General features: G+C 47.8%; 1 protein-coding gene across 2 annotated transcripts in view; it reads right to left on the bottom strand.

Moving 5' to 3' along the window:
- The window catches only part of GSG1L (GSG1 like), a 255,354-nt gene that overhangs the window by 42,933 nt on the left and 199,368 nt on the right, over positions 1-13,053 (bottom strand). For both annotated transcript variants that reach the window (XM_070362262.1, XM_070362263.1), the window contains one exon: positions 3,368-3,479. In XM_070362262.1, coding sequence (XP_070218363.1) covers positions 3,368-3,479 — 112 coding nt within the window. The remainder of the gene's footprint in view (positions 1-3,367; positions 3,480-13,053) is intronic.

Genomic DNA, 13,053 nt, shown 5'->3' with positions numbered 1-13,053 from the left:
CGATCTCTCATCCCCAAAGCAAGCATCTTTTAATTTCATGGCTGCAGTCACCGTCCACAATGATTCTGGAGCCCAAGAAAATAAAATCTACCACTGTTTCTATTTTTTCTCCCCGTCTATTTGTCATTAAGTGATGGAACCGGATGCCATGATCTTAAATGTTGAGTTTTAAGTCAGCTTTTTCACTCTCCTCTTTCACCTTCCTCAAGGGGCTCTTTGGTTCCTCTTCGCCTTCTACCATTAGGGTGGCAGCATCTGCATATCTGAGGTTGTTGAAATCCCAGGTAGCGCTAGTGGCAAAGAATCCATTTGCCAATGCAGGAGATGCAAGAGTCGCAGGTTCCATCCCTGGGTCGGGAAGATCCCCTGGAGAAGGGAATGGCAACCCACACCAGTATTCTTGCCTGAGAAATCTCATGGACAGAGAAACCTGGTGGGCTACAGTCCGTGGGGTCACAAAGAGTCAGACATGACTGAGCTCACACACACACACACACACAGACACACATACACTCTGAGAGGCAAAATATAGAGGTTGAGACCATAGACTGCAGAACCAGACTGTCTGGGTTCAAATCCCAGCTCTGCTGCTCACAAGCTGGATTACCTTGGACAGGCTACTTAAGTTCCCTGTGCCTCAGTTTCCCCTCCATGAAGCACCTGCCTCACACACTGTTGTGAGGTTCCCTGCTGCCGATTCCCTACAGCTGTTCTACTTAAAGGTATTGGGGTCTCTGTTGGCCGGTCAAGGTCCCTTTAAGGCAGTGGTCCCCAACCTTCTTGGCACCAGAGACTGGTTTTGTGGAAGACAATTTTTCCACGGACTGGGGCGGTAGGGGATGGTCTGGGGATGACTCAAGGGTATTACATTTATTGTGCACTTTATTTCCAATATTATTATATCAGCCGCACCTCAGATCATCAGGCATTCGATCCCAGGGGTTGGGGACTTCTGCTTTAAGGCACAGGCCTTTAGCTTTAAGGGGGCGGGGCCAAGCAGAGAGTGAGAAGGGGCAGAAATACAGCAGGAGTCCCCACTGGTCCTAATCATAGCTCTTTCTGCTCTATTCTGACCATCTCTACCAGAGATGCCCTCTCACTGCCAAGTCTTTGCACCTGCCATCCCCCTGTCCAGCACCTACCTTATCCCCTCCTCCACTAGCTTGTCTGATCAGATTCTCCCTGAGGACCTTCCCCAGGGGAAGCTGGGTCAGGGACCCCTTCTTCCATGGCTTTCATGGCTGTCTGTGATTCCCCCCAACCACCCACATCATAGCATGGTTCAGTGGATAGCATGTCTACTTGTCTAGAACTCCTGTCACAACGCTGTCTCAGCCACTGCTGTACCCTCAGTAGCTAGGAGCCCCAGCACCAGCTGCCCCTGAATGAGTGCTCACTCAGCTAATGTGTTAGATGCTTGAGTGGATGAATGGTCCCTAAGCTCCAGAACCGGACCACGGATACCCTGTGGAACAGACTATGGTCACTTGTCTTTCTAGGGCATAGTCCTCCTCTTGATAACAGCTCACTCCACTCATGCCCCACTCCAGGCTTCCCATTAGAGGATCTCTCCTCCATTTCTCTGTCCAACAGTGTGGATGGGGCAACCCCACCCACCACACCACGTGACTCATGCCAGCCCAATTAGAACAGTCGAGTCCCCTCAGGGGCTAAACCATTGGTTGCAGTACGGTCAGGTGACTTAAGTTAATCCAGTGAAAGTTATATCCAGGATTTTGGCTGGCAATATTGGGAAGAGGCCCAGTCTCTCTTCTGGTATTGCTACATTTGTAACATGTAAGCTTGGAACTAGTTTGCCCCAGATGGCGCTAGGGGTAAAGAACCTGCCTGCCCATGCAGGAGAGGTAAGAGATCCCGGGGTTGGGAAGATCCCCTGGAGGACAGCATGGCAACCCACTCCAGTATTTTTGCCTGGAGAATCCCATGGACAGAGAAGCCTGGCAAGCTACAGCCCATAGGGTCGCAAAGAGTTGTACACGACTGAAGTCATTTAGCACAGCACATAAGCCTAGGACTGGGCTTGGTGACCAAATTTGCTACCACCTGGGGAAAAGTTGCTTATGCGTAAAGTTGACACAAAGAGAATGGGGTCAGAAGTGGGGAGAGAATGACCGGGTTCCTGATCAATCACATGACCACCTGGATCAAGCTGTGCCTGAAGCAGGCATTGTGGTAGCTCACTTAGCATCTGTTCCACTCATTCACCATTTAGGAGTGTTGGACTCATTCCTTGTTCCAGAAGAATGGCCCAGCTGAGCCAATCAGCTCATGGCATTCCCCCAGCCATGGTGATGATTCAGAAGAGAGAAAATGACCGAAGTTGAGCTCATCAGAGGGAGGGTTGGGGGACGTCAGTGAGTGTTAGGGAAAGAGCTCTTTCTCCTTCTCTATGTGAAGGAAGGAGCACCAGCCTCAAAGGAGCTTTCTCAGCACCAGGAGCGAAGCCCACTCAGGGACACATGGGGAGTGAGCAATGCTCAGGTGACCACAGAGGAAGAAAACTCAGCTCTGATGACATCAGCAACTCTGGATCAAACATTTCCTGAAGTCCATGCCAAGCTGTGCTTTCCATTTACAGGAAGCAATGTGTTCCCTTTTTGACTGGACTGAGGTGGGTGGGTTTTTCTGTTACAATCCATTCCCTCCAGCCCCCACAGCTGACCCACCTGGACTTTTCAATTCCATGAACTAACACACTCCTCTTGTTTACTTAGGCCTGGGATTCCATCACTCCCAAGCCAAACAATCCGACAGAGTCTGCCTTTATTTCACACACCATGCTCTAAGGTGCTGGTCCCTGCTCCCTGCATCCAGCACCCTTCCCTAGGCTCTTGACAGCTTCTGTCTCTACTTCTGGAGCAGCCTCTAAGGCAGAGGCTGGCCAACTGTCTCCGTAAAGGGCCAGATAGTAAATATTTTAGGCTCAGTGAGCCATTCAGCCTCTGTCATAACTGCTCAGTTCTGCTACTCTAGATTGCAAGCAGCTGTGGACAATATGTAAACGATGAGCCTGGCTATGTCCCAATAAAACTTTATTTATGGACACTGAAATCTGAATGTTCCAGAGTTTTCGCATGTCACAAAATATTCTTCTCTTGATTCATGTTCAACCATTTAAAAATGTAAAAATCATCCCTAGTTGCAGAAAAACAGGTGATGGGCTGGATTTGGCCCAGAGACTAGAGTTTGCCAACCTCAGTTCTAGGATCACAAAGCATCTTTGGACTCTGAGTTCCCCCCCCTTCCCCTCCTCACTCCCACCTTCCTCTGTTTCCCAGCTGAACTGAGCTACTAAAGTCCCAGCATGCCTCAGGGATCTGGTGTCTGAAAGTCAAAAGCCACTTACCAGAAGGACCACCCGTAGTCCCAGGAATGGGGTCTCCAGTCTTCAGGGCCGAGGCTCACGGTGACCTGGAACACCTGCGTGTACATCATGTGGGCTACCATTCCCAGGAGGCCTGTTGGGAGGGGGAGCAGGACAAGGTGTCAGGAAGCAAGGTGGGGCTTTGTCAGCCCACCATAGGCCTGTTAGTGCTGGGGAGAACATGAACCCCCCAGGAAAGGGCAGCCAGTGGGACCAGAGCACAGAAGATCAGAGGGCGGTGGTTTTCTAAGCCCACCAAGAAATTTGAGTTCAACCAGAGGGCAAAGGGCAGCACTGGAGAAATTTAAGCAAGAGAGACACAAAGTCAGGTCTATTTCTGGATGGGCAGCTTTTCTGTTAGGGACCAGATAAGTCAATATTTTAGGCTCTGTGGGTTGGGCCATGTGGTCTCTATTGCAACTATTCAGCTCTACTGTATTAGCACAAAGGAACCACAGACAGTGCACAAAGGGATGAACATGACTGTGTGCCAATAAAACTTTATTTACAAAAGCAAGTGTTGGGCCAGGTTTAGCCAATGGGCCAGAGTTTGCCGATACCTGTGTAAGAAGGTCATTTGGGAGAAACTGCTTAGAGAATGTTTATCAAACAGCAGGTCTTGATGCACTAGACAAGTGGATTGTGAAATCAACTTCATGGATTGCAACCAGCATTTTAAAAACCTATTGGAATGGAATAGAAATCTCTGATATCATCAAATGTAGCAGGAGTAAATATTGCTTTGTGAAACTTTCAGTTCTATACACGTGTGTCTGTGTGTGCAGCTGTGTGTGTAGCGACTGTAATTATGAAATCTTTTTCTGTGGCTCATGTCAAAAATTTTGGAACCCACTGGCTGGGAGAACTTTGATTCCAAAGGATCTGAGTGGGAATCTTTTTTTTTACCATGTGGCCCTGGGGGAGGTACCTCACTCCTCTGAGCCTCAAGTCTTTCAAGCCTAAGATAAAGATTATGACAGATAAGGTGAAAAATGACTGAAATGAAGCAAGGTGGCCTCCATGTCTGCTGCCTAGCAGGCATGCAATTGATACAGTTACTAGGGTTATTATAAGCCAGGGGACATTGTACTGTGTGGACCATGGCATCTAGAGCCTTGTGGATGCCACAGCATGTGGCTAACTGGCACACACCTAATTTTAAATGGAGTGATACAGTATTGATGAGGAGGGAAGGGGTGCATGACAAGAGGAAGAAAGGAAACCAATAATGCATGTGTACCTACTGTGTGCCAGGCACTCGTCAGACTCTTTCACCTCCATTATTATCTTTCACAACAACCCTCTGAAGTAAGTAAGATGATGTGGGCCATGTACCATTGTTCAGGTTGCCCACTGCACAATTCCACAGGGCTCCATTCACATCAAAGTCTAGGTGCCCGTCACTCCCTGAAGTCAAACCAAAACCACACCTCTAATATAGTAGTCCTGAATGTGACTATTCCCATTTCACAGGTGAGAAAACAGAAGCTCAGAGTGGTCAAGTCTGTCCCAGGTCACAAAGAGAGTAAATGGGTCAGTCGTGACTGGGGCCCAGATCCAAATGCCCTTAAAGCCAGGGTTCTTCCCAAGCTGCAGAGAAGGTATCTCTCCTCCCCTTGTTGCCCCAGTCACCCTTTCCCCTCTGATACAAGAGAAGAGACGGAGATAAGGAGAGGAATAGAGATAAGAAGGAGAAGGCAATGGCACCCCACTCCAGTACTCTTGCCTGGAAAATCCCATGGATGGAGGAGCCTGGTAGGCTGCAGTCTATGGGGTCGCTAAGAGTCGGACACAACTGAGTGTCTTCACTTTGACTTTTCATTCTCATGCATTGGAGAAGAAAATGGCAACCCACTCCAGCGTTCTTGCCTGGAGAATCCCAGGGATGGCGGAGCCTGGTGGGCTGCCGTCTATGGGGTCACACAGGGTTGGACACAACTGACGCGACTTAGCAGCAGCAGCAGCAGCAGCAGAGATAAGAAAAGACAGAAGTAAAGAGGAAGTGAGGCTCTGAGTCCTGAATCCAGACTTAGGGGCAGGAGTGAGGGTGAAGGTGGACATCCTGTGTTCCCACGGTGTGAAGGCAAAAAAAAATTTTTTTGCCGCCTGGCATGCAGGGTCTTAGTTCCCCGATCAGGGATCAAACCTGTGCCCCCTGCAGTGGAAGCATGGAGTCTTAACCACTGGATCACCAGGGAAGTCCCCTGAAGGTAAAGGTTTAACAACACGTTCTCTGAAGACAGAGAGAAAAATAAAGAAGCTATGATTTGTAGTGTTTGACAGTTTTCATGGTGTGAATAATCCCACTGTGGTCAGTTTCAAGCTACCAAGGTGATGTCACTGAAAGCGGAGCAGAGAAAAGATGTGCATGGTTGGGGCTTGGGGGCTGAGCCAGCAGGATCTAGCACATCGGTCTCCTTCCAGTCACCTCACCCCAGGCCCCCTGGAGACAGAGGACTCAGAGCTGGTTGCCCGTATCTCTGGGCTGAGGCCAGCCTCTCATGGACCTCTGGCCTCAGATAAGGGGTGCTCTCCAGGGCTGGTGAGGTGCACTTGAGCCAGGAAATCGAGAAAGGGGGTGATTGTGACAGGTGCTGAGGCCCCCAAAGACTCCTAAGGGCTCAGCCTGCCCCAGGCTGTCTCTGCCAAGCTTAGACCTCATTCATAGTCATGCCCCAGCAAAGGTAGGCTAGAAACCTCTCCAGTCCTCTCTGCCTTGGCTCCCTCTGTTGGAAGGAAACAAAGATTGAGCCATATGGATATTTTCTTTTTCTTTTTCTGTTTGTTCATTTATTTTTGGCTGTGCTGGGTCTTTGTTGCTGCGTGCAGGCTTTCTCCAGTTGCAGCAAGCAGGGGCTACTCTTTAGCGGTGCTGTGCAGGCTTCTCATTGTAGTGGTTCCTCTTGTTGAGGAGCACAGGGCTTCAGTAGTTGCGGTGTATGGGCTCAGTTGTTGTAGGTCTGCAACATGGGCTAGAACATGGGCTCAGTAGTTGGGGTGCAGGGGCTCAGCTGCCCCAAGGCACGTGAGATCTCAGTTCAGGATGGAAACCTGAGCTCCCTGCGCTGGCGGGCAGTATGCCTAACCACTGGACCACCAGGGAAGTCCCTCTTATTTTTCTTTACTTGACACAATTCTTGGTGAACTTCCAAAAAGTACATAAGACCTACCTTATTCTTTGGAACCGATGCATAAGATTTCTTGATAATGATATATCATGTTTTATTTATCCAATCAGTTGACACTCTTTCCAGCTTTTTTACTCCCTAAGCAATGCTGCAACAAACACATTTCTACAAGTCTCTTTGTGCAGACAAGCAAGTATTTCTCCAGCGTGAAAAACAAGAGGAATTGCCGGGTCATAAACGCCGTGTACGTTTTGAATTTTGATCAATGTCAGTGAACTGCTCTCTTGAGAAGCAGAACTTTGTGGAACTTCTGCTAGCTGTGAGAGTCCTCACCCAAATCCTCACCAATACTTCATATTATAAAACATTACAAATCGTATCCACGGCATGGTGAAAAATGACACCTCAACATGGTTTTAAATTTTACATTTCCCTCATTACTCGACTGAAGTGACTTAGCAGCTTAGCAGCATTACTAGTAAGCTTGGGCATTTTTCATGTGTTTATTAACCATTTATATTTCTTATTCTATGATTGTATCTTTTGTCAATTTCATTTTTTAAAAAAATCTTTCTCTATCAATTGATAGAAGTTCTTTTTGTCTTCTGGATACTAATCCTAGTGTTATATCAACTCCAAACAGTTTACCGTTTGTCTTTTCTTATGTATAGCACATCTTTTTTTAATTAATAGGTTTTATTTTTTAAAGCAGTTTTAAGTTTACAGAAAAAGGATCAGAAAATAGAGAGTTCCACAGTTCCCAGCACCCCCTTCCCCCACAGTTTCTCCTATGATTAACATCTTTCAATAGTGCGTACATTTGTTACAACTGATGAGACAGTAGGGATACACTGCTGTGCTGTGCTTAGTTGCTCAGTCATGTCCAACTCTTTGTGACCCCATGGACTGCAGCCTGCCAGGCTCCTCTGTCCATGGGGATTCTCCAGGCAAGAATACTGGAGTGGGTTGCCATGCCCTCCTCCAGGGGAACTTCCCAACCCAGGGATCAAACCAAGATCTCCTGCGTTGCTGGTGGATTCTTTCCTGATTGAGCCACCAGGAAAGCTCAAGAACGCTGGAGCGGATAGCCTATCCCTTCTCCAGGGGATCTTCCTGACCCAGGAACCGAACCAGGGTCTCCTGCATGGCAAGTAGATTCTTTACCAGCTGAGCTACCAGGGGAGCCCCGGTGATACATTATTACTAAATCCATCGTTTACATTAGGATTCACTCTGTGTTGTACAGTCTATGGATTTTGACAAAGGCAAAGTGACATGTATTCACCATTGTGTCCAATAGTTCAGTTCAGTTCAGTCGCTCAGTCATGTCCGACTCTTTGCGACCCCATGAATCGCAGCACGCCAGGCCTCCCTGTCCATCGCCAACTCCCAGAGTTCACCCAGACTCACGTCCATCGAGTCAGTGATGCCATCCAGCCATCTCATCCTCTGTCGTCCCCTTATCCTCCTGCCCCCAATCCCTCCCAGCATCAGAGTCTTTTCCAATGAGTCAACTCTTCCCATGAGATGGCCAAAGTACTGGAGTTTCAGCTTTAGCATCATTCCTTCCAAAGAAATCCCAGGGCTGATCTCCTTCAGTATGGACCGGTTGGATCTCCTTGCTGTCCAAGGGACTCTCAAGAGTCTTCTCCAACGACACAGTTCAAAAGCATCAATTCTTTGGTGCTCAGCCTTCTTCACAGTCCAACTCTCACATCCATACATGACCACAGGAAAAACCATAGCCTTGACTAGACGGACCTTTGTTGGCAAAGTAATGTCTCTGCTTTTGAATATGCTATCTAGGTTGGTCATAACTTTCCTCCCAAGGAGTAAGTGTCTTTTAATTTCATGGCTGCAGTCACCATCTGCAGTGATTTTGGAGCCCAAGAAAATAAAGTCTGACACTGTTTCCACTGTTTCCCCATCTATTTCCCATGAAGTGATGGGACTGGATGCCATGATCTTTGTTTTCTGAATGTTGAGCTTTAAGCCAACTTTTTCACTCTCCACTTTCACTTTCGTCAAGAGGCTTTTGAGTTCCTCTTCACTTTCTGCCATAAGGGTGGTGTCATCTGCATATCTGAGGTTATTGATATTTCTCCCGGCAGTCTTGATTCCAGCTTATGCTTCTTCCAGTCCAGCGTTTCTCATGATGTACTCTGCATATAAGTTAAATAAGCAGGGTGACAATATACAGCCTTGACATACTCCTTTTCCTATTTGGAACCAGTCTGTTGGTCCATGTCCAGTTCTGACCTGCATACAGATTTCTCAAGAGGCAGGTCAGGTGGTCTGGTATTCCCATCTCTTTCAGAAAAATCCCCTGTGCTCCACCCAGTCATCCCTCCTCCTTAAACTCTGGCAGCCAGTGATCTTTTTACTGTCTCCAGAGCTTGGGTGCTCTCAGAATGTCATAGAGTTGGAATCACATAGTATGTAGAATTTTCTGATTGGCTTCTTTCACTTAACAATATGGATTTCAGGTTCCTCCATGTGTTTCCTGGCTTGATTACGCTTTTCCTTTTACTCCTGAATAATATTGCAGTGTACAGATGTATCACAGGTTATTTACTCATTCACTTATTGAAGGACTTCTTAGTTGCTTCGAAGTTTTGACAATTATGAATAAAGCTGTTTTTGTCATCTATTTTGATTATTTACTATAATCAAAGTTAGCAGTCTTTTGATGTTTAGTTTTTGCTTCCTGTGTCTGCTTTAAGAAAATCAACACTCTCCTATATTTTTCTAACATACTTACAGATATTTATGTTGATTCATCTGGACTTTATCTTGGTAAGCGGCGTGAGATAAGGATATAACTTTATTTTTTTAATGAGTAGGTAATTGCTTTGAACCCTTATAGAACAAACTGTTCTTTCCCCACTGATTTTATTTTATAATTTTATTTCTGAGTTGTAAAAAAAAATGAATTAACTTTCACTGGAGTAGAGTTGCTTTACAATGTTGTGTTAGTTTCTCCTGCACAGCAAAGTGAGTCAACTGTGCACAGACATATATCCCGACTGATTTTAAACCATGATTTTGTACCACATTCCAAGTCTCGTGTGACATGGCTGCTCCTAGCTCGTCATTCTGTGCCATGAATTTCTTTGTTCCCATGTTGATGCCGCACTGTTTTCGTCACTATAACTTCCAGTGGAGCCTTTTGGTTCGAAGGACAGGTCTCTGTTCATTTTGGCCCATTGCTCACTCCCCCAGAACTGCTACCCTACCCAGAGGCTTGCTTCCCAGATGGTGCTAATGGTAAAGAATCCACCTGCCAAAGCAGGAGACGTGGCTTCGATCCCTGGGTTGGGAAGATTCCCCGGAGAAGGAAATGTCACTCCAGTATTCTTGCCTGGAGAATCCCATGGACAGAGGAGCCTGGCAGGCTGCCGTCCACAGGGTCGCAAAGAGTCACACGGGACTGAAGCAGCAGAGCGCACACACACACACACATTCCTGCTCCCTCTGCGGGGCTCATTCCTTAGCCCCATCCCAACCTCGGCCCCTCCCCAGTCTCTTTCTGAGGGCTGGACCTTGCTCTCCAAACCCTCAGCTGTTGTAACTTCTTCAGTTACACGCCACGCCAGTCCAGATGCTTTCTGAGTTATCGGACCTGTCAATGCCTTGGTTTTCTCATCTATAAAGTGGGGATAGTAGCAGACATAGGCAATGTCAGAAAGCAACCACTGAAGAAGGAAAATATTCATGAGGACAACTACCCCACACACTAGGACAGTGGGGACATAAGAGTATTTTAATACAAAAACTACCAATTAGACCCAGAAGCTGAAGCCAGCCTGTTGACAGAATAATCAATTTTCCAAATTGTTACTTTAGAAATGCATTGATTTCTCAATTGAATCCCATTTATTCCCAAATATGAAAGGCCATGCTTTAATAAAATTCAATAAATGAAGCGTACAAATCATTCAAAGATAGGTTGGTGAGATTTTCTGATTGCATTCTAAAGTGAAAAGTGAAAGTGAAGTCGCTCAGTCGTGTCCAACTCTTTGGGATCCCATGGACTGTAGCCTATCAGGCTCCTCCGCCCATGGGATTTTTCCAGGCAAGAGTGCTGGAGTGGATTGCCATTTCCTTCTCCAGGGGATCTTCCCGACCCAGGAATCGAACCCGGATCTCCTGCATTGCAGGCAGACGCTTTACTGCCTGAGCCACCAGGGAAGCCCCCGATTGCATTCTAAAGACCCTGCTTTAAAAACTGGGCCCTCGATCAAGTTTCAGGAAGCATGTTTGTTCTGTGAAGTGCGATCCACCAACATCTGCTGTAAGAATCTTCAGCAGGAGGAATTGTTTCTAATTCATTCTGAGTTAAAAAGTGACTTTCTGTCAAGTTACGGCACCTCCTATAAATTAGCGGCAACTAAATGAACGTGGCTTTCTCTGCTGCGACTGCTGCTTCCTGGCGTGGGCCCACACCAGGAAACTCGCAGCTGTAAATCTCTCATCCTGTGGTTTCTCCCAACTCCTGACACCATAAATGGGATTTCCAGCCAGGGTGGTGAAGCAGGCATGGCTCCTCCCTGTCCTCTGGAAGACCTGGGAGAGCAATGGGGTGGGGGATACTGGCCAAGGGCTCAGAGCTGGGCTGAGTGTGGTGCCCTCCGGAACCCAAGACAAAAAGAGCTGCCATGACCCCCAGCCCACCCTCCACTGGTCAGACCGAGGAAGCAGAAATCTGTTGTCAAGGCAAGAGGGGCTGGTATGGGGCCAGAATAAAGTCACAGGTCAGGAGAGTCAGATCCCTGGGTTGGGAAGATCCCCTGGAGCTGGGCACAGGAACCCACTCCAGAATTCTTGTATGGAGAATCCCCATGGACAGAGGAGCCTGGTGGGCCACAGTCCATGGGGTCGCAGAGTTAAGACACCACTGAAGGGACTTAGCGCGCACGCATGGAGGGTCAGGAGGTGAACCCCGAGTAAAGCAGGAGTAAAACAAAGGGAGGGGGAGGGGCTGGTTTCCAGGTCTCTCACCAGCTGTGTGACCTGGATTACCTCACCTGTCTGTGCCTCAGTTTCCTCAGCTGTAATAGGGGGATAATAACAACTACCTCAGTGGCTCAGAGGTAAAGAATCTGCCTGCCAACGCAGAAGACTCGGGTTTGATCTGTGAGTTGGGAAGTCCTCTGGAACGGGAAATGGCAACCCACTCTAGTATTCTTGCCTGGAGAATCCCAGGGACAGAGGAGCCTGGTGGGCTACAGTCCATGGGGCTGCAAAAAGTCGGACACGAGTGAGCGACTGAGCATGCGTGCACAGATTGGTATGAGGATTAAGTGGTTTATACAGTAAAGCAAGCACTTAGAACAGTGCTTGGCTCATAATAAGCCCTATATACGTGTTTCATGAATGAATAAGTGCTTAGAACTCGCTGTGTAGGCTCCTTGACTGTACCCTAGTCCAGGATCCAGGTTTGTTTTGCTCTCCAGCGACTCCCCAACACTGAGCCCGGGGCCCCACACATAGTAAGGGTGCCACATGTGTTTGTTAAATGAATAGATGGTTATTCAGTTCAATGCTGAGTGCAAGGTGCTTTGGGGAAGTGGGCTGGCTGGTGTAAAGGTTTAGGGTCTGGGATACGGGGATAAGCTAGGACAGGGCCAGATTTGAAAACTCTGGACAGCAAATTGTCTACAGACATGAACAAATGTCAGACTCCTCGTTTGTTTATTTATTATTCATTCACTCAATCAGTCATCGAATATTTATCCATGCTTCTCATATGCCAAGCATTGTTTCTGGGGACGCGGTGGCGGGAACCCTGCTCTCAGGGTCTCAGGTTCTAGTGGAGAGATCCACACAACATTGATTAACAAGAAAACGTCAGACAGTGAAGAGTGAGAAATAAAATAGGGCAAATGCCGGGGGCTTTCCAGAGTGGGTGGAGGGAGGGCCTCTCCCAGGAGGTGACTCAAGTCAGCAGAGATCTGATCGGGGAACTGGAGGCAGCCACACGGAGGTCTGGGGAAGGGCATTCCAGACACAGGGAGTGACTGGTGGGGCAAAGGCTTAGAGGCAGCAGAGCCTGGCCTTCGGCAGCAGAGTGGGAAAGGGACAGGGGGTTGGGGGGATTATAGAGGGGTTAGGAAGGCAGGCAAGAACTAGGACATTGTAGATCACGGTGGGAAGTCTGGCTTTTTTCTAAGTACACCAGGATGCCATTGTAGAGGGTTGAAGCAGGGGCCTAATTTACATTTCAGATCATTCTGGTTACAGTGTGAAAACAGATGAAGGAAGTGGGGGTAGAGAAGGGAGCCCAGGCCCAGCTGTTGCTGCTTGAACTAAAGTTGTTGCCAGCTCCCAGGTGAGTTTTCAGGGTGGATTACTCAGGACCTGCTGGGTGTGGAGGGCCAGAGCTACCCAGAGATTGGGAGGACCGTGGGGGTTGGATTTGGGCAATTGGATAGATGATGGTGCCAATCACAAAAATGAAGAAGATGGCGGGAGGAAGATGCCTGGGTGAGTCAAACCCCACCTGGGCCAAGTTAATTTAAAATGCCTATATTAAACCCA

This window comes from Bos mutus, chromosome 25 (assembly GCF_027580195.1).
Source record: "Bos mutus isolate GX-2022 chromosome 25, NWIPB_WYAK_1.1, whole genome shotgun sequence".
Classification (NCBI taxonomy): Eukaryota; Metazoa; Chordata; class Mammalia; order Artiodactyla; family Bovidae; genus Bos; species Bos mutus.
This window is presented reverse-complemented; position numbering and strand designations above follow the sequence as displayed.